This window comes from Salvia splendens, chromosome 4, assembly GCF_004379255.2.
Source record: "Salvia splendens isolate huo1 chromosome 4, SspV2, whole genome shotgun sequence".
NCBI classification, from domain to species: Eukaryota; Viridiplantae; Streptophyta; class Magnoliopsida; order Lamiales; family Lamiaceae; genus Salvia; species Salvia splendens.
In genome coordinates this window covers 30,701,605-30,723,813 of record NC_056035.1, presented here as the reverse complement: position 1 = coordinate 30,723,813, position 22,209 = coordinate 30,701,605, and the positions used below count along the sequence as shown (strand labels likewise).

The following is a 22,209-nucleotide window of genomic DNA, read 5'->3' as shown; positions in this document are numbered from 1 at the left end:
TATTAGTTTATGGTTCAATTAGTTAAATTACTTAGATTTATTCGCAGGAATAAAGCCAATATTATATAGACATAATTAAATATATACTTTACTAGTCTCATTATATGCAAATCCACTCCTTATTGTTGAATCGCAGAATCATACCAGATTAGGGTTTTTAGATCTAGTTTTTTATGGATGAGATGCGCAAATTTATAAATTATTTTCACCTCCATCACTAGCCTATTTTAATTCATCCCAAGACAAATAAGTCATACTAACATATTACAAAGATTTAACTTCATTTCAGAATATATTACTTCATTCCAATAGGATTATTACTTCATTCCAGTACGTAAAGGCGGTTTCGCCGTCGCGTACCGTTCTCTCTCTACAATGTCTATTACCGCCGCCACGACGCTGACAACAAAATGAAATGATAGTATAATTTAATGGTGTAATAAACACATGGAATGGTGTAATAGACTATTTGAATGAAGTATAGGTAGAAGCATTTGAAGTTCTACTGGAATGAAGTAAAAACCTTATGTAATGAAGTAATAACGTTTTTGAATGAAGTAAGAATAAATTGCATTGTTTAAAGTGAATAGAGTAAAAACCAAGGTCAATGAATTCGAATGAAGCATGTGTTGAATCATTTCAAAACCTATTGGAAGCAAGTAAAAACATGATGTAGTTTCAAGGTATTACGTACTGAATGAAGTAATAAACCTAAAATGAAGTAAAATGGGGTTGTAATGAAGACCGAAATAATTTATACAACAACGCATCTTACCAAAAAATTAGATCTAATGGCCCTAATTTGATCTCTAGTTCGGTCTTTAAAATTGGTTCGACATTGATTACAACTCTATACTATATTAGATAAGAAATTATTAAAAGCTAGTGCATAAAAGTTGGTATTGCAAAACACAAGGTTTGAATCTTAATAACATAAATATCAACATGTCTATAAATTTAGAAATAGGTTTATCAAAAATAATACAACAAAGTAAAAGTTAATCATCAATTTTTAAATTTTTAAAAGTGCGATATTCCTAATCTATCAAGACATGAAACACCATAAGACAAGAGTGTCCCGCTTATCCTTGGCCGGCCACTCGAAAAAGCATTGATAGATGTATCAAAGGGAGAGCTCACTCTCCGCATAAGAAAAAAACGTTCTATATAGTCCATATACAATGCTATGAAGAGTCGCTGGGACAATGAGCTCATTGTGAAAGACGAGTGCAAAGCTGTTGATAGGGCTTGTCACAAGCATGGTTTTATAGGGGTTTATTACACTAACCGGGGTGATAATGTGCGAAAAAGTGGTGAAGTTAAGTGTGCAGGTGCTAAAAAGTTTTGAAGCGGCAGAATGCAGGAACAACTTGATCAACTCGGAAAATGAGCGAAAATGGCCGATTCTGAAGACAAATTGATCAGTTGGAGACAAGCAATGGAGCCTGCCCAACCAGCAAGTTGATCAAGTGGAGTTCACCACATGAATGAGTTGATCAAGTGTAGTTCATCACATGAGATGACTGAGTTGATCAAGTGGAGTTCACCACATGACTGAGTTGATCAAGAGGAGCTCACCATATGAAGACGTATCTGCTGAATCATCCTCAATTACTGCAAGGGTAAAATAGTAAAATCAGACGAGAAGCTGCCTTAGGGTTGAATTTGAAGCCGCTCTTTAAATTGAAGCTTTCCACGATGAAGAGGCATCGCTTAACGCTATCATAGTTTAGGTAGGAAGCTCTCATAGGTGCTTAACGCCACCGCTTTCTTAGCTTAGTTCTGTGGTTTCGACGGAGGAATTGACAACTCCGACGTAGGGATTACATTTTATTTCATGTTTTCAAGACTTTAGTGTAGATTTACAGTGTGTTGGCCGTTTCAACGGTGTTGACGCCTCCATCTTAGAAGCTCCTTCACACCTTGCTTTCTAGTTAGATTAAATGGTTTCAACAGAAGAATTGACGACTCCGCCATTGGATCTCGGTTTATTTTCAGTTTTATGAAGCCTTGGTTTATTTTCATGTTGATGATGTTATTTACTAATGTTTCTGAAATGATTTCAAGCATTTCTTTGTTTCAAGTTGCCATTAGTTTAGGAATTTTTTTTGCTTGCCCCGTCTCTGATTTCAATTCCATGTTTTCCTCAAAGCTTTCAAAACACTCATGCTCATTTTATTTGGATTTAGTTTAAGCTCTCAAACTCAAATTTTCATGTTTAAAGTTCAAGTTTCCCACTCTAGTGTTTAGGTCCATGTTCAAGTGCTTAAGGCGTGGTGGCTAACACCAACCCCGTGTCATAGAATCGATCTCGAGTAGGTCCCTAGTCTTTGTGGTTCGACCCCTCTCTTGCCGCTTATACTTAGTAATATTTGTTGCAAAAGTGGGAAACTATAAATCTTGTTGAAGTAGGGACGCGTGCCTACGACACACGTGCAAAACCCCTCTCTTCAGTTGTGCACATTGTGAAGGCTCAACAGACAGAAGCTGCTAAGTCGATGTTGAGGACATTAGCGGTCACACATAAGCCTAAGAGAGGGCTTAAGCCCTTCCTAAACTATTTTATATTTTTATTTTTTAGTTGTATAATATTATAATTTTGTTACTATTTTGTTTGAATTAATGTACAAAAGCCCCTACCAATATGATAAAGTATAAGAAAATTATTATCTCACACAAAATTTGAATATTGATAAGTCGTATTCTAGGCCTTGGTTACTGGTCAGTATGATGTGCATAATTGAATTATATCTGCAAAACAGTTGCTTAAGTGTGCAGGTTGAGTGTTCTAGCCAGTAGGCAAAGCTTCGGATACTTCAGGCGAAAAGGGCGCCAGGAGGGTGCAATACTGGCCAGGATGCATGCAAATAAAGGTTCGAGATGGAGAAGAAGGATAGCTGGGACTGGTCAACCGCAATTAAGGGCAGAGAAGTCATTTCGCAATGAGGTTTTACTCTAAAATCAAGGGCAAGCCTCTCTATAAAAGGAAGCCACTTGGAGAGATAAAGGGGGGATCGAGACACCATCATCACTCTTAGGTCGAAATCTCTCGGTAGTTAGGTTCTTCAGCCCAGTCCAGATTCTCATTCCTCACCACAGCCATGATTACCTGAGTTCCAGAAGTTCGCCGGAGTTCCAATTGTTCTCATTTCAGCCAGTGTGATCGTAGTTTAGCTGTTTCATCGCCTGGAGTGGCAAACAATCTTTAATCGCTTTCGTAGTTTATTTTCACTTGCTTTTCTTATGTTGGATCTGTGAAATTTTCTCTATTTTCTGACTTGAAGTATTTTGGTTGTGATCCAAACGTTTAATTGCTATGAATTTGCTTTTGATGTTTTCTTGCGTTTGATTTCCTTTCCTCCTGCCTAGATAACTTAGATTCAGCTGTATTAGTAATTTTCAAGTGTTACAAGCATGTTTTCATTCCCGATTGGTAGATCTGAGTTTATAAGTCTAGATAACTTTTACATTTTGGTTCTGAAATGGTTAAGTGTGGAAATCTAGTTTACGTGAGTTTCGCCACCTTGCATGTAAATCAAGTAAGCATGATTTACAGTTTCACTAGTGTAATTTTTGGATTTGATGTTTAAATCGGTGGATCTGAGTTGTGATTTGTTGAATCTGAAGTTGTTCATAGAGTCTGGATTGTTGTTTGATTTTCGATCATGTTGTTTGGAGAAGATGATGTCCACATCCTAGTTTTAGGACCACTTTTACTTTTTGGGTTACTTTATGCTTTTTAGCTTGTACCTTACCGATCTGTCAGCCCAGTCACCACAACTACCACTTATTCTCTGATTTTCCGTTTAGTCTTTTATAGAAACCCAGTACTTTTCGTATATTTTTCTGTTACACCCCATAAACCAATTTCCACGTATACAGCCACATGTCGACCACCCTTCACCCTTCCTAGTCAGTAGAGTACCATCTTAATTTCCCATCTAGGTAGGAACTCAACCCAAGCGTGGTAGCTAACCAACCCTTCTAGAATATCACCACAATCACTCCAAATCGTCACCATCTCTGTGGGATTCGACCCCTACCTTCACTATACTACCCAGTAGAAGAGGGTTGAGGATTTATTGATACCAGGTTCAGGCTTAGCCAGGGATTCCATACTGATCAGTAGGATATACCTTCGCTTTAACGACACCTGACCGAAACCTGCTCTTTCAAATGGCGCCGTTGCTGGGGATGAATGGTGTTATTTATTGTTTTTGTGTGTGATACTTTGGCGTATATATTGTGGATACTTTTTCTCTTTCTTTTTATTTCAGTTTATGAGAAGCAGTTTGGCTCCTGACCAGTGGAGACCGAAGATACTTCAGAAAGGATCTATACTCGCAACCACTCGATCCGGCCTGTCGACGGCTTTGTCTAACTTAGGTTCGAGCAGTGACGAGGAGCAATACACCATAGAAGGGTCAATACCAGAAGAGATACCACTGTTGGAAGGCAACCCAATGGAGATGGCTGCCAACGTAGATGATGATCCAGAGATCGGAACGCTGAACGCGCATACCGAGGGAGAACCACCGCAAGCTATAGTAGTCACCCCGGGGCAGACTGCCTGTGATGTGAAGCCCCATGTTATCGCAATTCTGCCTACGTACTGCGGGAAGAGCTATGAAGGCCCTTACGAGTTCCTTCATGAGTTTTGTAAGATTTGTAGGGCGCAGAGGAGGCCAGCAGGGGCAACCGAGGATGACTACAGATTGAAGGCTTTGCCGTTCGTTTTGAAAGGGGAGGCAAACACCTGGTTCATGCGACTGCCTCCTAATTCCATCGAGAGTTGGGCCGACTTCAAGTCAGCTTTCCTAGGAGAATTTTTCCCATCATCGAAGACGAGCGCGCTGAAGAGAGAGATCACTAGTGTGAAGCAAGGGTATGATGAGCCCTTGAGTGATTATTGGGCGAAGTACATGAGCCTCTTGGAAGCGTGTCCCAACCATCGCATGGCGGATATAGAGGTACATACCTTTTATGAGGGAATGAACAAGGCAACAAAGGACCTAGCAAGCTCCTCGTCAGGAGGAAGCTTCATGCAGTTGAGGGTCAGTGAAGCTAATAGGGTCCTAGGGAAACTTTTGAGCGCGAAGAAGGAGTACGACAATTCAAGAGATGGTTACAGCAGAGAAAGGATTGCCAGCGCCTTGTCTACTGACCAGAAGCAGAAGATAGATCAGAAGATGGATTTGAAGATTGACGAATTGAAGAAGACACTCCTGAGCGCAATCGAGAAGAATGCACCACCGACTTCCCCAGCTGGGAACTACAAGGGTGCAGAATAGGGAAACCAAGGACCGAGCTATGATCAGCCTAATGACTTCGTGAATATGGAGCAAGTCAACGCTGTTGGGTATTACAATTCTAGTGGGCATTGGATCCAGGGGAGACAACGGGATGCACCATGGAGGGACCATCCGAACTTTCGATGGGGAGATGGGGGCCTAAATCAAAACCAAGGTCCAAGTCAGAACCAATACCACTCTCACTCGAACCAGAATTTCAACCGGAGCCCAGAAAATCCAAACAACCAGTTCAACTGGTCAGGAAGGAACCAACAATCCCATAGTCAACAACCTCAAAACCAACACCCACAAAACCAGAACCAAAACCCTGTTTATGTACCACCCCACCAGAGAAACTTTCAAAATTACCAGAATCAGCCTAACCAGGGTCCGCAACATCAGCAAAACCAAAACCAGTTCCAAAACCAGAACCAGAACCAATATCACCATGACCAGTACAACCCTCCTGGCCAGTATAACCAATACCCACCTAACCAGAACCAACAAAACTTCCAAAATTTCCAGCCCAACCAAAGTTCCCAATATAACCAGCACCAAGGCCCAAATCAGTCACAATATCCCAACAGGACAAGACGATCCATGGAGGACATGATGGGAGAATTGCCCGCGTCGCAGCAAGGTATCAAGGGCGAGTTACAATCCCACAACGAAGTAGTGCAGGGGATGCAAAATGCCCAGAAGGAACATAAAGCGAACATGAATATGATGAATAGGCAGTTGGCCCAACTGGCCAGTTCGGTGGGTGATTTGAGAGGAAATTCAGGGAAACTCCCTTCTACAATCCATATACCCGAAAAAGAGAATGTTAGTAAGGTGACACTGAGGTCCGGCACCACCTATGAAGAACCCCAACTGAAAAAAGCCAATGGAGAACCGAGTGGGATGAAAAAATGGGCGATACCATTTCGTTGGAAGAGCTAAAGAAACCCATGCCTCGGATGCAAGATCCGTTTTTCTTGGATGAAGAACCGTCGAGGAACAGGGAAATCGGAGGGATGCAGCCCAAGGTGGACTCATCTAAGGAGAAGGAACTGACAAAGGAAACTCCAGCCCAGAATGCGCCCGAGAAAGACTCCGAGAAGGCTGTTGAGGGACCGACGGAATGAACTAAAAGGGAGAAGCCATTCCCTTTTCGTTTTGTTACCAAGAGAAAGAAAGAAAACCCAGTGGACTACATGTCAATTTTTGGGAAGTTGGATGTCACCATACCATTCCTCCAAGCCGTGAAGTTACCCCCGCTTGGGAAGTTCATCAAAGAGTTCATAGCTGGGGAGAATGGAAAAATCATGGTGGAACGGATAGCGTCAGCAATAGTGCAGGAGAAGCTACCGCCCAAGAGGGCCGATCCAGGTATGTTCACTCTACCTATAATTATAGGAGATGTAAAGGTTGAGCATGCAATGTGTGATCTGGGAGCGTCTATAAATGTCATGCCATTGTCAATCTATAACCGGTTGAAATGAGTGAAGTTGACAAGTACTAGGGTGTTGATCCAACTGGCTGATAGGTCATGCATAAGTCCTGAGGGTGTTTTAGAGAATGTGTTGGTTAGAGTGCATGATTTTACCTATCCCGCTGACTTTTATGTGATCAAAATGAGTGAGTCTGAGGCTAGGGAATCTAGTGGTATCTTGTTGGGGAGACCATTTTTTAGAACAGCCAAAACAATAGTAGACATGGCTGAGGGGACAATTTGCATTGATTTCCATGGGGATAAATTTACTTTTGATATCAATGAGGCCATGAAGAAGCCTATCGACTCTGAAAATTTATGCTATGTTGATGTGATTGACCCCCTAGTCCAAGATTTTCTTGAGACCGAATTATTGCAGGAGAAACTCCAAGCTTTAGATGTGTATGAGCAGGATGACGTAGAAGCTGCTGCATGGTGTGATCTGATCAGTAGCCAAGGGTTGACTGATGAAGAAATAGAAGGAGCGATCAAGGAATTTTGCCAGAAATCGGAGTTATAGGAGCCGCATGGGCTCAGCTACCGGCCAGTATAGAGGAATCCTTAGGGGGAGAATTAGAAAAAGAAAGTGAAACTGAAAGAAACCCTCTACCTAAAGACACACTTCCACCCCAATTTGAGCTGAAGAAACTGCCATCGAATCTAAAGTATGCCTTCCTCGGAAAGGGGAACTCATATCCAGTGATCATCAGCAGCAGCCTTACAAAGGAACAAGAGGTTAGGCTACTGACTGTTCTGAGCAAGAACAAGAGAGCAATTGGATGGAGTCTTACAAATTTAGTGGGAATAAGCCCCGACGTCTGCATGCACCACATTAGGCTGGAGGAAGGAGCAAAGGCACACCGAGACGGGCAGAGGAAAGTAAACCCTAACATGCGGGAGGAAATATTGAAGGAAATCCTGAAGTTGTTGTCGCTAGGGATTATCTATTCAGTGTCGGACAGCGAGTGGGTCAGCCCCATTCACATGGTCCCAAAGAAGTCGGGGATCCAAGTCGTTCAAAATGAGAGGAATGAGCTGATACCAACGAGGCTAGCCACGGGTTGGCGAATGTGCATAGACTACCACAAGTTAAACAACGCAACTAGAAAGGACCATTTCCCTTTGCATTTCATCGACCAAATGTTGGAGCGACTAGCTGGAAAGAAGTACTTTTGTTTTCTAGATGGGTACAACGGATATTTCCAAATTTACGTGGATCCTGAGGACCAGGATAAGACCACCTTCACTTGCCCATTCGGAACCTATGCATACAGACGCATGCCTTTCGGCCTATGCAACGTTCCAGGTACGTTTCAACGATGTATGATGAGCATATTCTCCGATTTGATTGAGGACTGTATAGAGATATTCATGGATGACTTCACGGTCTACGGAGACTCTTTCGACTCATGCCTTCATCATTTTGACATAGTTCTAGGGCGGTGTTAAGCAAAAAGTCTGGTTTTGAATTTTGAGAAGTGTCATTTTATGGTCACCGAGGGGATTGTTCTAGGACACGTGGTCTCAGAGAGAGGAATCGAGGTGGATCGAGCCAAGGTGGATGTTATATCCAAATTGCCGTTCCCTACTGATCAGAAGGGGATAAGGGTTTTTCTGGGGCACGCCGGATTTTATCGAAGATTTATCAAGGATTTCTCCAAGATCGCCCAACCCCTTACCCGACTTCTTCAGAATGAAGTGGAGTTCGTTTTTGATGAGCAATGCAAGGCTGCTTTCAACCTTCTCAAGGAAAAGCTGATATCCACACCTATCATACGGGCTCCTGACTGGGACTATCCTTTCGAAGTAATGTGTGACGCCATCGACTATGCAGTAGGAGCCATACTAGGTCAGAAGATCGATGGGAAGAGGTACGTAATTTTTTATGCATCTAAGACTCTAAATCAAGCCCAGTGGAATTACGATACCACTGAAAAGGAGATGCTGGCAGTGGTGTATTCTTTTGAGAAGTTACGGCCATACTTGTTGGGATCCAAGGTCATCGTATATACTGACCATGCAGCGATTAAGTATCTGATTGCCAAGAAAGAATCCAAACCCCGTTTGATCCGATGGGTACTCTTGTTACAAGAATTTGATTGGGAGGTGGAAGATAAGAAAGGAGTCGAGAACAAGGTGGCGGACCATTTGAGTAGAATAGTGCAAGATGGAAACAGCGAAGAGGTGCACGACAAGTTTCCAGAGGAGCATTTATGTGAGGTAATTTTTGAGGTCAGGAAAATTGACTGGGAAGAAGTGATGAAGCTTACTGGCCAGTACGATACAACAAAGGAAAAGAAAAGGTAGAGCAAGAACCATGGTATGCAGACCTAGCCAACTACCTAGTGACTGGAGAGCTGCCAGAAGTACCGAGTATTACCAAGGCCCATAGAATGAAGATCAAGAGTGAAGTAAAATACTACTTTTGGGACGACCCCTATCTGTGGAGAGTGGGATCCGATCAAGTGATAAGGAGATGCGTTCCTGACTGGGAGCAAAGGGACGTATTGACACATTGCCACTCCTTGGCATGTGGAGGACACTTCGGTCCTAAGAAGAAGGCAAGGAAGATTCTGGATAGCGGCTTTTATTGGCCAACGCTCAACAAGGACACGTACGAGTTCTGCAGAAGTTGTGAGCGCTGTCAACTGACCGGTGGGATATCTGCAAAAGATGAGATGCCCCAAGTTCCGGTAATTGTCTGTGAGTTATTCGACATATGGGGAATGGACTTCATGGGTCCTTTTCCTTCGTCCTATGGCAATTTGTATATCCTAGTTGCAGTGGATTACGTCTCCAAGTGGGTAGAAGCCAAGGCCACAAGCACGTGTGAAGCAAGGGAGGTGGCCAAGTTTCTGAAGAGTCATATTTTCAGCCGGTTCGGAGTGCCAAGGGCGATCATATTGGACCAAGGTACACACTTCTATAATCACACAATTGAAGCCTTAATGAATAAATACGGTGTGCACCACAGACTATCAAGCCCCTACCATCCACAAGCAAACGGTCAACCGGAGATTTCTAACCGCGAGATAAAGAAGATTTTGGACTGTCAACCCTTCGAGAAATGACTGGAGTGCAAGGTTAGAGGATGCTCTATGGGCCTATCGTACAGCCTACACGACCCCCATAGGAATGTCCCCGTACCGGATTGTTTTCAGAAAGATGTGCCACTTACCCATTGGGATTGAGCACCGAGCATACTGGGCAATACAGCAAGTAAATGTGGATGCTGCAGCCTGTGAAGAGGAAAGGAAGCTACAGTTGCAGGAGTTGGAGGAACTCAGATTGGAATCGTTCGACTCAGCCATGTGGTACAAGGAGCGAACCAAATTGTGGCACGACAGAAATCTGAGGACCAAGGATCTCCATGTTGGGCAGAAAGTACTACTTTTCCAGTCGAGACTGAAGCTCATGCCTGGGAAACTCAAGTCGAAATGGACAGGGCCTTATATCATATCTGCACTCCGTTCTAATGGAGCGGTGGAAATTTCAGGGAGTCTTCCTAACTCTGAACCTTTTATCGTGAATGGACATAGGCTGAAAATATTTAGGGAGAATAGTGAGGTGGGTGTAGTGGATAAGATTCCACTACAACCACGTACTTTAGCCGCATACTGACCAGTAGGATAGGAATTTGGAATTCCACTGGGCCAATTCTTTTGAAAGTCTCCATATACTGGCCAAGTAGAGTTCCAAATTGCCTAAGAGATATGTAAATATTGTAAATACGTAGTTAATTTTTGCATGTAATATAATTTCTAAAAATCCAAAAAATATTTTCGGGCCTTAATTATTTTGGAGTATGCATTGACCACGAGATTGCTTATATGGTGCCACTCCAATTTTATTTAACTGCCTATTTTAACTATTTTCCGTATTAGGTAAGAATAGGGGGAAATTTGAATGGCTTTTGCAGCTTTGCAGGTGAGGCAGCGAAAGGACGGGCATTGTCCAATCAGAAGGCAGCCCGCTCAACCGTCTCCGACGCGTGATAAGGGCGACCTGGAACCGCCAAATGCCGGTTGAAGTGACCTACAACTGCACTCTCTCTCCCAAATAACCATACCGTCTCCCATTCTCCCTCACAAACCCTCATTTCCATTTTCTATCTTCCAAATTTCCTTTCCATCTCCACCAGAAATCGAACCCAACTTTCCACCACCCAATCACCGTTTTCAACCATGGGAAGGAAAGCATTCGCAACAAAAATCAAACCCCCTTCAAACCGCCGGGAAGAGGTCCCAGAAACACAACAGCCGCGAGAAGAACCACCGTCCACCCAACCACCGCCGAACCCACAACCATCAGAGCCGGCTCCGCAAGCACCAGCGATGATCTCTTTAGACGCAATGGCGGAGTTTCTTAGGCTGCAAGATCCGACTAGAAATTGGGCGGCGGAGTTGGCAAATTTCAGCCGAATCGGAGGACAGGGGAGCGTGACCGGAGCAAGCCCGGCAGTAACCGCATCAGAGACAAGCGCGCAGCCCACGGCACAACCTCCATCTACCATGCCGACTTCCCCAACGACTCCACAAGAAGAGGAATCTCCCACTGAAGCCGCACCGTCAGAACCCTCGGAACCCTCTCCGAGCCACCAAGAGACAAAGCCCATGGATGTTAACCCTATTGCGGCCTATTACTATTCTGATCCAGAAGAAATGAAGGAAAGGCTGAGGAAGAAGAAGCAAGGCCAAGAGGGAAGAAGTGAGGCTGAGGAGACGCCGGTCGCAGAAACCGTCCATCACGAAGTGGCTAGAGAGGAGATAGATCTGAACGAATGAGCCCAGAAGCGGAACCTCATGACTGACGAGGAGTTCGATTCGATTGTGAACAGGGTGAACCAAAGAGAAGAAGGCACGGCCTCGATGGCTGAGGGTCTAGACCTCGCATTGGGGGCAGTAGGAGAGAGTGAAGAGACAGGGGTAGTACGTGTACCAGAAGGCCCAGCCTACCAGCCTGGAGACCGAGTAGACGAAAGCCAAGCTAGGGAAGAAGAGATAATGCCGGAATCACCCCAGCCAGAAGCAGAGAGGGGTGATACATCTATTGAAGAACAGGAAACGGAAGCAAAGGAAGCAGAGCCGGAATTTGAAGTACCCGTCCCAGTAGCGCCTCCAGTAGTAAAACCAAAGGCCTTCAAGAGGCAGTTGATTTTGAAAGGCGATCCAAAGGCAGACCGGCCTAAACCAACAAGGGTGTCACAGAGATGCCTGGGAACATGGGCAGCTAGCAAAGCCGAGGCAAACACAGCGGAAACTCTGGTAGAAATTGAAAGTGAAGGGGAACGACCCACTCCCACAAAACCTGGGGAGGAGTTCTACCTACTACTAACCTGGAGGACACTGATATGGAAATCGATGAAGCCCCTCAGGCACAAGGTGGCCCAGGAAGAGTCCTTAACTCAAGCGGAGGAGGAAGCCAGATATCAACAAGCAAGAAAGAGGAAGGGGAAGGCCCCAATTCAGAAGAAATCGGTCACCAAGAAGACTCGAGTAGTAAATACTGGAATAGTCATCAGGGAAGCTGCTCAGAGAACTCCGCCGAGCCGAAGGGAGTTGAGCGACAGCGAGTATACGACCAGTGCCAAATCAGCCTCCGAAAGCGATGTTTCTTTGGAGGATGAGGAGTACACCGAACAACAACTTCTGGATGATCATCGGGAGTTAGTCCACCCACCGGTAGAGAGATTAAGGTACCGGAGGTGGACAGTGGACTTCACTGACGAGATAGCGGAGGAGATGAAGCTTTTTGAATCAAAGAAGCTGCAGGATGTTTTCGACAGCATGTATGATGGGAATAAGGACGTCAAATGCGGAAAGGTAATGTATTATCCCTCTTTGGATGAGTTGGGTGTCCGAGAGCAGTTTCTAGCCTATTTGCAGACATTAGGATTTGAATGGTTGTTGCCGAATGGAAACCCAGATATCTGTGTTAGGCTCGCAAAGGAATTCTTTACCACATTTCGGTTTAGGGTGACTACGGATTTGGATGTGGTTTCTATAAGTTTTGGGTTGTTTGGAGGAGACATAAGTATGAGTCTGATTGAGTGGACGGTTCGGCTGGGGATGTGCAGTCTTGAGGAGGCCATAGGGTCAGATTGGAGAAGTCGGGAACGGGGAATCCCCCGTAGACATGTCGATTTTGACCCACGGAAGGTTTAGGCAGAGTTAACTCATCCAGGTGCTGGGGAGTTTGTTTCAACCATCTCTCGCTCAATCCATTTCAATGACCCCATTTTACGTCTAGTGCAACTCCATCTAGATTTCAACTTGTTGGGCCAGTCAAACTCAGTCGTCCGTACCTCAATGACGGAGTTATATCTGCTTTGGTGTGCAAAGAATGGACGGAGATTGCATCTAGGTTTCTGGACTGCGTACCAATGCCATTTGATCGCCACCCATCCAGCCCGAAATCTCACTCTATGCAATATTCTGGGAGTATTTGTCGGGAACAACATCCTCGTCACAAAGGCTGAGGACTTATCCCATCTGACTATGGTAAGCCCCCTCTGGGTTGTTTGATATACCATTCTTCGTCCGCACAAATGCCGTGTATATGAGGGAAGGTGTCCCGCATTTCTACGCTATGGGACAAGAGGCTATACTAGCTGATAGAGCTTTTGCAGGACAGAGAATGCAAGCTCAGAGGCAGGCGACTTTGGAGAGGACAGTGGCAGAGATGGGAGAGGAAAACCGACAGATGCGATCGGAGTTGACCAGGATAGCGTCCGTGATGGAGGAAATACTGAGGGAAGTAACCAAGGAAAACAGGAAGGAGCAACTGGAGCCAGGGGCCATGAAGGCCAGTATACTGAACCAAATGTGCAAGAGGAAACAGAATCAGGGAACAAGAGTGCCGAGGTGCCGGCGGAAGCCGAGGAGCCGGCGAAGTCTAATGAGAACCAGTCCGAGAATGTAGAGGAACCACCGGAGAACCCACCTGCACCACCTGCACCGCGAAGGAGCAGGAGACGCTGATGAACCCCCTACTGACCAGTTAGTTTTCGTTTTAATTTTTATTTTTTTTTAGTTTTCCGTATTTTTGTTTGTGTTTTGGTGTTTGTTTAGGTTGTATAATTTGTGTATGTGCGCAAACCCCATTCAAAACACTTAGCCTATTCTATAGTCTAAGTGTGATAAGTAAAGGGTTTGCTACTGTGACGCATGTTCTGTTGTTTTTATGTTTTCATAAGCATGTTGACTCACACTTAGCCCACTACGTGGTCTAAGTGTGAGAAGTTGATGTATATATGTGTTTTGTAATTGTTGGATTCAGCTTAGGTTTTAAACTCTCCCACTTAGCCTATTTTATAGTCTAAGTGTGAGAAATTTTAGTTTTTAGCATGTCGTTTTGTTTGTTATGTTTGTGTGTCCACCGTACTGGCCATTACCTTTTCCACTTCACAGCCTTATCTGAGGGCAGACACTTGTGAAGTGGGAGGGGGGACGCAATGGCCAGTATGACGTATGTGTACATGCGTGGGTTGTGTTCGTGTTAGTGTTTTGTTAGGTCTATTTTTTTTTCGTTGATGTGTTGATTGGGCTTAAAACTCAACTGTCTTGAGCTGACGGTAAGGGGAATTGAGGGAGATACGACATGCTGGAAAACAGAAACCACCCCCGTTATTACCTCCTAGTCAGGATAGCCGATGCAAGTATGAGAGAAAAGCTCATCCTTAGAGCCAAACACGAAAGCCCTCTTAAAATGCGAGTTATAAGCTTAAAGTGGAACCACTTTCCACAATATCCAGAAAAGAAAAGAGTGGCTGCCACAGAATGATTAGGGCGAAGTGACCGCGTGTGGCAAACACTGAAGGCAGAGGAAACCCCCCCTTTAAAAAAAAGAAAAAAGAAAAAAACTACCAGTAGAACCCCTTTTCTTAACCATATATACCCAGATATACACCCCTAGCCACTGGGACTGTGTGCATGCAAGGCATGGAAAGCAACTGGCCAGAAAGGTGTGCAAGAAAGAAGAATTCAACTGGAGGGAAGATTGGGAAGCTCGAGAAGAAAAAAATGGTCAGAAATACTTGACCACAAAAAAGAAGGAATAAGGGTGGCGAAGCCACAAAAGAGAAAAAAAAAGAAAGAAGAAGAAAGAATATGAGGAAAAAATGTCAGAAATACTTGACCACAAAAAAAGAGGGAATAAGGGTGGCGAAGCCACAAGGAGCTACTGACCAGTTGGAGGTTAATGTCAGAAACACAGGCCGAAAGAAGCAACAACCAAGAGCCCGAGTATACACATTTCCCACGCACCAAATAAAGTGGAAATTGTTTTGAACCTTAGAGCCTTAGGAACATCCACCCCAAACACTACAACCAATAGCCCCGTTACAAACCTTAAAGCCCTTCAGTAGCTGCACGTGAGATCTAAGTTCGAAGCATCTGTAGTCTAGCATTTAGAGAGAACAATCCTAACATTCCCGGAGAGGTATAAGTGACTAAGTTAACCTAGTGTTTGGCCGAAAGTTTGGGCGATCTTGACGAGCGGATATACTGACTGGGAGAGAAAAGGGGGTGGCGGAAGTTTAAGGCTGTCTAAGGCCGGATTGCACCTGATCCCGAGGGGAGGGATGGTTGAAAATATAGCCCGATCATTGTGTTTTAGTTCTCTTGTGTTTGTTTATGTGTTTTTGTGATCGTTTATGTTTCCTTTTCTTCCTTGCGTCGTAGCTTAGAGTCTTGTTTAGGATTGAGTCGGTCAGGGGAGTAACCAGGCTAGAATTCGACTTATTTCTTTTTGTTTGTTCTTCACGCTTGAGGACAAGCATGCGGTAAGTGTGAGCAGTTTGATAAGTCGTATTCTAGGCCTTGGTTACTGGTCAGTATGATGTGCATAATTGAATTATATCTGCAAAACAGTTGTTTAAGTGTGCAGGTTGAGTGTTCTAGCCAGTAGGCAAAGCTTCAGATACTTCAGGCGAAAAGGGCGCCAGGAGGGTGCAATACTGGCAAGGATGCATGCAAATAAAGGTTCGAGATGGAGAAGAAGGATAGCTGGGACTGGTCAACCGCAATTAAGGGCAGAGAAGTCATTTCGCAATGAGGTTTTACCCTAGGATCAAGGGCAAGCCTCCCTATAAAAGGAAGCCACTTGGAGAGATAAAGGGGGATCGAGACACCATCATCACTCTTAGGTAGAAATCTCTCGGTAGTTCGGTTCTTCAGCCCAATCCAAATTCTCATTCCTCACCACAGCCATGATTGCCTGAGTTCCAGAAGTTCGTCGGAGTTCCAATTGTTCTCATTTCAGCCAGTGTGATCGTAGTTTAGTTGTTTCATCGCCTGGAGTGGCAAACAATCTTTAATCGCTTTCGTAGTTTATTTTCACTTGTTTTTCTTACGTTGGATCTGTGAAATTTTCTCTATTTTCTGACTTGAAGTGTTTTGGTTGCGATCCAAACATTTAATTGCTATGAATTTGCTTTTGATGTTTTTGTCACGCCCGCATTTTCTAAGGATAGAAAACACGGTTGATCGCGACTAGGGGGATGAAAGAAGCGGGAAAGAAAGGGGAAAGCAACGAAACTCAACCAATAAATGGGAATAGCTCGAATCAAATCAGAGTATCATTTCAACAACCAACAACTCCAAATGAAAATATCTCAATAATACACGAACTCAAAAGAAACAATATTTAGCGGAAGCATTTCGAGAGTAGAATAATGCTATGAATGAAGACACAACATATTCTAGACATTTGATAGACATTCTTCACTTTTATGCTCAACACCCACCGCGCTCGTCACAGCTCAACCTGCACATTTTTAAAAAGAAATGCAGGGCTGAGTCCTTGATGCACTCAGTGGACTCATGCCGAAAACATTTTCAATAAAAATATTTATCATGCCATTAACGAGTGACCTCGGGGTTTTAACTTTGAAAGAGCCCGAGTCACTAAAACATTTCACTAACATCATCATCGCCATCAACCTCAACATCACCATCCTCAACATCATCAACATTACCATACCATATCTGAACATACATGACAAGGAATGTGGCCACATTCCAAACCACTAGACCGGCTAACTCAAAGAGATAGCGCACGATCTACGGGGTGTACACTAGCCTGAGTAGGGACTCACTCCCTAGTCAGACCCGAATTCGATTAACCATACATGGCAAAAGCCACTTCAGATAGGTCCCATAGCAACATAAAAGTATGGCATGACAAATATATTTCGCAAAAATGAATATACTTAGGACATAGTCCTTATTTAAAAAGAAAGCCCACCTCGTTCTCTTAAATCCTTCACTTGTCAATCAGCTCCGTTCTCAAATAGCATGCAAAAATCAACCTTTTTTTAAAAGAACATAATACTCAAAAATTAGACTTTAAGAAAATAGTTTTAACTAAAACAACATCGAAGTTAAGTCTTACCCTTGGATCATATTTATGAAATTCTGAAATTTTCTGTGACTTTGAACGTCATCTTTGTCCGGCTGGTTTCGCATTCCCAGGATTTAATTAGGGCAGTCTGTGCATCCTTCTCCTTAGTCCAACACTTAGATCAATATGTTGGTACACCATTTATCAAAGAGTAGCCCAATTTAATACTCCTAACCCACCTATTTAAAAAAAAGGCCCAACAAGAAATAAAAGGAGCTAAAACTCCCAAATGCTTTTCTTCTCCAAAACTCGACACCCATCTCTCTCTCCTCAATTTCTTTCCAAATTGAAAATCTCAAAAATCAGAGAACTCCAATTGTCTCTTCTGTCTCAATCTATTTGCATCGTAGGCAACAAATTTCTCTCCATTTAATTCACTCTTAATTCTGCCACGGCTGTCACGTTCATGGCGACGAGCTCGCTACACCTTCTCCTCGGAAATTCTCTCCTTATTGGAAACAAACATCAGTCACACCGTCGTCGGTGTCCAATCTCGTCGCTACTCCGAACCGCTTGAAGCCACGCCGCCAACGCCATCAGTCAAAGCATCACCTGAATCTATCCCATTCTGCTCTCTATTCCCCCTCTCGGCCTCTCATCTAGCTCCATCACAATTCCTGTCACAGCGCCGTCATGCTTGCTCCACCGCGGCGCTATCGCCGCTAGTCATCCCCGATGGCGGAACTCGTGCCGTAGTTCACACCTCCAATATCTTCACAGCGAATACCAGCGTCGTGGCATTGTTTCCGCCCCAATCTAAAGCCTCTGTTGTTGTCTCGGTCTGCCGTCATCACCGAGCAACCGCTGATCGGGCATTGCTGCTCCGCCGGGACAGCCTGCCTCGCCGCTGCTGCTTGTTGCTGTTCTCTCTCTGTGTGTTGCCTGCGACGCCGAAGCCGCTGCTCCAATCGCTCAGTTTCATCAACATCCAACCATCGCCGTCATCCTCGCGGTGAATAACTGATGCCCGGCGCTGCTCGCTGATGTGAACAGTGTCACTGCACTCTCGTTTTTTTTTCTCAACTTCCGTTTCTTTGGTATTGAAAGAAGGGAATGGCGAAAAATTGTGGAAACTGATTTCATCGTGGAGTTGAAGGAGATATAAGGATTTGCTTTGTTTGTTGGAGATTTTTAAGGTAGTGGGGATATTAATATAACCGTGTGGTGTTGCAATATAGAAGGATTTGAAGTGCTGCAAATTAAAATAAAAAGAATTGATTTTGGGCTCCTCAAAGTGACTTCATTTAAAAAATGAACAATTAGACTAGAAAAGAGATATAATTGTTTTGGCCCAATATATATATATATATATATATATATATATATATATATATATATATATATATATATATATATATATATATATATATAAATTTCTCATCGTCAATATTACATGTCTCGTTACTTCGCTTCATATTTCCTATCGACGTACAAAAGAACTTAAGCTTTAAAAAATTTCAAGTATACAAACGACGTCTTCGAGAGCAAAAGTATAAAGGTAGGAAAAGTCGGGGTGTTACAGTTTTCTTGTGTTTGATTTCCTTTCCTCCTGCCTAGATAACTTATATTCAGCTACATTAGTAATTTTCAAATGTTACAAGCATGTTTTCATTCCCGATTGGTAGATCTGAGTTTATAAGTCTAGATAACTTTTAGATTTTGGTTCTGAAATGGTTAAGTGTGGAAATCTAGTTTACGTGAGTTTCGCCACCTTGTATGTCAACCAGTAAGCATGATTTACAGTTTCACTAGTGTAATTTTTGGATTTGATGTTTAAATCGGTGGATCTGAGTTGTATTGTTGAATCTGAAGTTGTTCATAGAGTCTGGATTGTTGTTTGATTTTCGATCATGTTGTTTGGAGAAGATGATGTCCACATCCTAGTTTTGGGACCACTTTTACTTTTTGGGTTACTTTATGCTTTTTAGCTTGTACCTTACAGATCTGTCAGCCCAGTCACCACAACTACCACTTATTCTCTGATTTTCCGTTTAGTCTTTTATAGAAACCCAGTACTTTCCGCATATTTTTCTGTTACACCCCATAAACCAATTTCCACGTACACAACCACATGTCGACCACCCTTCACCCTTCCTAGTCAGTAGAGTACCATCTTAATTTCCCGTCTAGGTAGGAACTCAACCCAAGCGTGGTAGCTAACCAACCCTTCCAGAATATCACCACAATCACTCCAAATCGTCATCATCTCTGTGAGATTCGACCCCTACCTTCACTATACTACCCAGTAGAAGAGAGTTGAGGAGTTATTGATACCAGGTTCAGGCTTAGCCAGGGATTCCATACTGATCAGTAGGATACACCTTCGCTTTAACAACACCTGACCGAAACCTGCTCTTTCAAATATATAGCCCCTACGATGACAATTTTCTGCGTCCGCCCCTGGTTCGGGATGTTCGTTTGCGACGGTGGGTTTTTGGTCCATGTGTTGGACCATTTCCTAGGTCCAAGAAGGTGAAGGTTATGAAAGCAAAAGCTGCGGACTCACCCAAAGTGGATTGGATCAGCCCAACAGCTTGATTACGCCTATTTAGTCCAATAAGTATAAATATTTCGATATGTATAAAACACCCCCAATATCCACTTATAACTCTCTGATTTGTCCACAAATTCCAAAATTTGACTTTGCTAGAGAAATATATAAAGAAAACTAATCATATTAATCGATCTAATCTACTCAGTCTAATTCTCCCTAAATTATGCTACTTTCATATTTCAACCGAATGAGTAATAGCCACTAACAACATTTGCTTAGTGTTAAGTATGCAACATTGGAGAAAACTTATAGTTCAAATCCGTACAGATTTATTTTTAAGTAATTCCAAAAAACTCTCAAACTAATTAAGCGTGGATAACACTTATATACTAAGGACATTCGCACATACTAAGGGCATCCGCAGTGGTGCGGATGTCCCGGCAGACATCCATGCGGACATTCCAAAAACACCTCCTGCCATGTCATACGGACTTCTCACTGCGGATGCCACGTCATACTGACATCCCACTGCACAGTGGCGGACATCTCGACGGACTTCCCACATTACAAAATCACAAATTCACCAATTTAACAATTTACGGAATTAAGCAATTTACGGAAGAAAAATTCGAAACGAATACGGAATAAAAATTTCATTAATTAAAAAAAAGAAAAGTACATTTCACCAAAATAAAAAATATATATTTCAACAATTAAAAACTCCATCAACGACGACCCCTCCGATGCCATACTTCTTCAATTATATTGTTCTGGAGTCGAACATGAGCTTGTTTTTGGCGCATGTCGGCGAATGCACGGACTCGCTTGACATCGTCATGGGGTATCCCCATGCGTACATTGCCAGTGGTCACGCCGTGGCTTGGACCCGCAACCGTAGCATCATCGTTGGCCCAATCGGTCAGCGTTGGGCCTTCATCTTCGACAATAATGTTGTGCATGATAATACATGCGTACATGATGTCGGCGATGCTGTCAACATACCACAGCCGTGATGGACCCTTTACCGCCGCCCATCGAGACTGGAGCACACCAAATGCCCGCTCCATATCCTTGTGCGCTGCCTCCTGACGTTGCACAAAGTATATCATCTTTTTTCATCCGTTGGGCATCTGATCGTCTTCACAAAGACGACCCACATTGGGTATATCCCATCCGCCAAATAATAGCCCATACTGTGCTGGTTGCCATTGGCGACGAAACTGATGGCCGGACCGACGCCCATGCACTGATCGTTGAAGAGGGGCGCCGACTGGAGGACGTTGATGTCGTTGTTAGACCCGGCTACTCCAAAATAGGCATGTCAAATCCACAGCCGGTAGTCAGCTACTGCTTCAAGGATCATCGTGGGATTCTTGGCCTTGAAACCAGTAGTGTACATCCCTTTCCAGGCAGCGGGGCAGTTCTTCCATTCCCAGTGCATACAATCTATGCTGCCTAACATACACAGAAACCTGTGCTGATTCCCGTGCATATCCAGCAGAGCCTGACAATCTTAGGGGGTAGGCTTCCGAAGATACCTATCCCCGAATATCTTCCTAACGCCCTGACAAAAATACTTCAGGCAGTCGCGGACAGTCATCTCGCTGATGTGGAGGTACTCGTCGAACATGTCGGCCGCACCTCCGTATGCCAACTGCCTAATTGCGGTAGTGCACTTCTAAATCGGTGTGTGGCCGGGTTTACCAGCCGCATCCTCCCGCACCCTAAAATACTCGTATCGACGCTCCAAAGCACCCACGATACGCAGAAAGAGCGGACGATGCATCCTAAACCGTCGCCGGAATAGGTTCTCCCCAAACTGTGGCTCCGGCGCAAAGTAATCCTCGTACAACCGACTGTGGGCAGCGAGGTGATCTCGGGGCACTATAGTGCGACGATGGATGGGTCGAGGCACCGCTGGCGCTGAGGCCGCTTGTTCCTCCCTCTCCGCGGCCTCCCGCACACGTGCGTGTATCATCCGCATCATGTATTCATAATGCCCACCACCACCACCACCACTACCACTACCACTACCACTACCAGACATTACGGAAATATAAAAGAAATTTAGAGAGAGAGAAACTTGTTAAAACAAGTGGTGCGAATGAAATGAAATGCAACGAGACGTATTTATAGAATTTTTTCAAAAAAATAATGCAAAAATCGGGAATTCCGCGCCGACGTCCGTGGGAGTCAACGCAATGGCAGACGTCAGTGGAAAGGGATGGACATGCGGTGTCCGTATCGAACGTCCGTATCCGCTGAACAGTTGCACAATGGCGGACGTCCCGCGCGGACATCGCTCACGCCGGTCTTACATCCGCGCGGAAGTCCGCCATTGCGGATGCTCTAATAAGACTTCGCTCTCATTCGATTCGATGTGAGATGGATTTGTAAACAACATCAACTAGTTAAAGCCAAACACAAATATATAAATTGTTTTGGCACAATACATAACTAGTAAACAGGATACACAATCTTAAACACAAGTTTGTCACAAATGCAACTTATTGTAGCACACCAACACACCGCTTAATTATAAGCCTCGT

At 43.9% G+C, this 22,209-nt stretch overlaps 1 protein-coding gene across 1 annotated transcript; it reads left to right on the top strand.

Annotated features, from left to right (window-relative positions):
- The first annotated feature begins 11,117 nt into the window (after window positions 1-11,117).
- LOC121800955 (major latex allergen Hev b 5-like) lies at window positions 11,118-11,549 on the top strand. The gene has a single exon (XM_042200443.1). It carries the CDS (start codon window positions 11,118-11,120, stop codon window positions 11,547-11,549), a length of 432 nt encoding a protein of 143 aa, XP_042056377.1.
- Window positions 11,550-22,209: the final 10,660 nt, after the last annotated feature.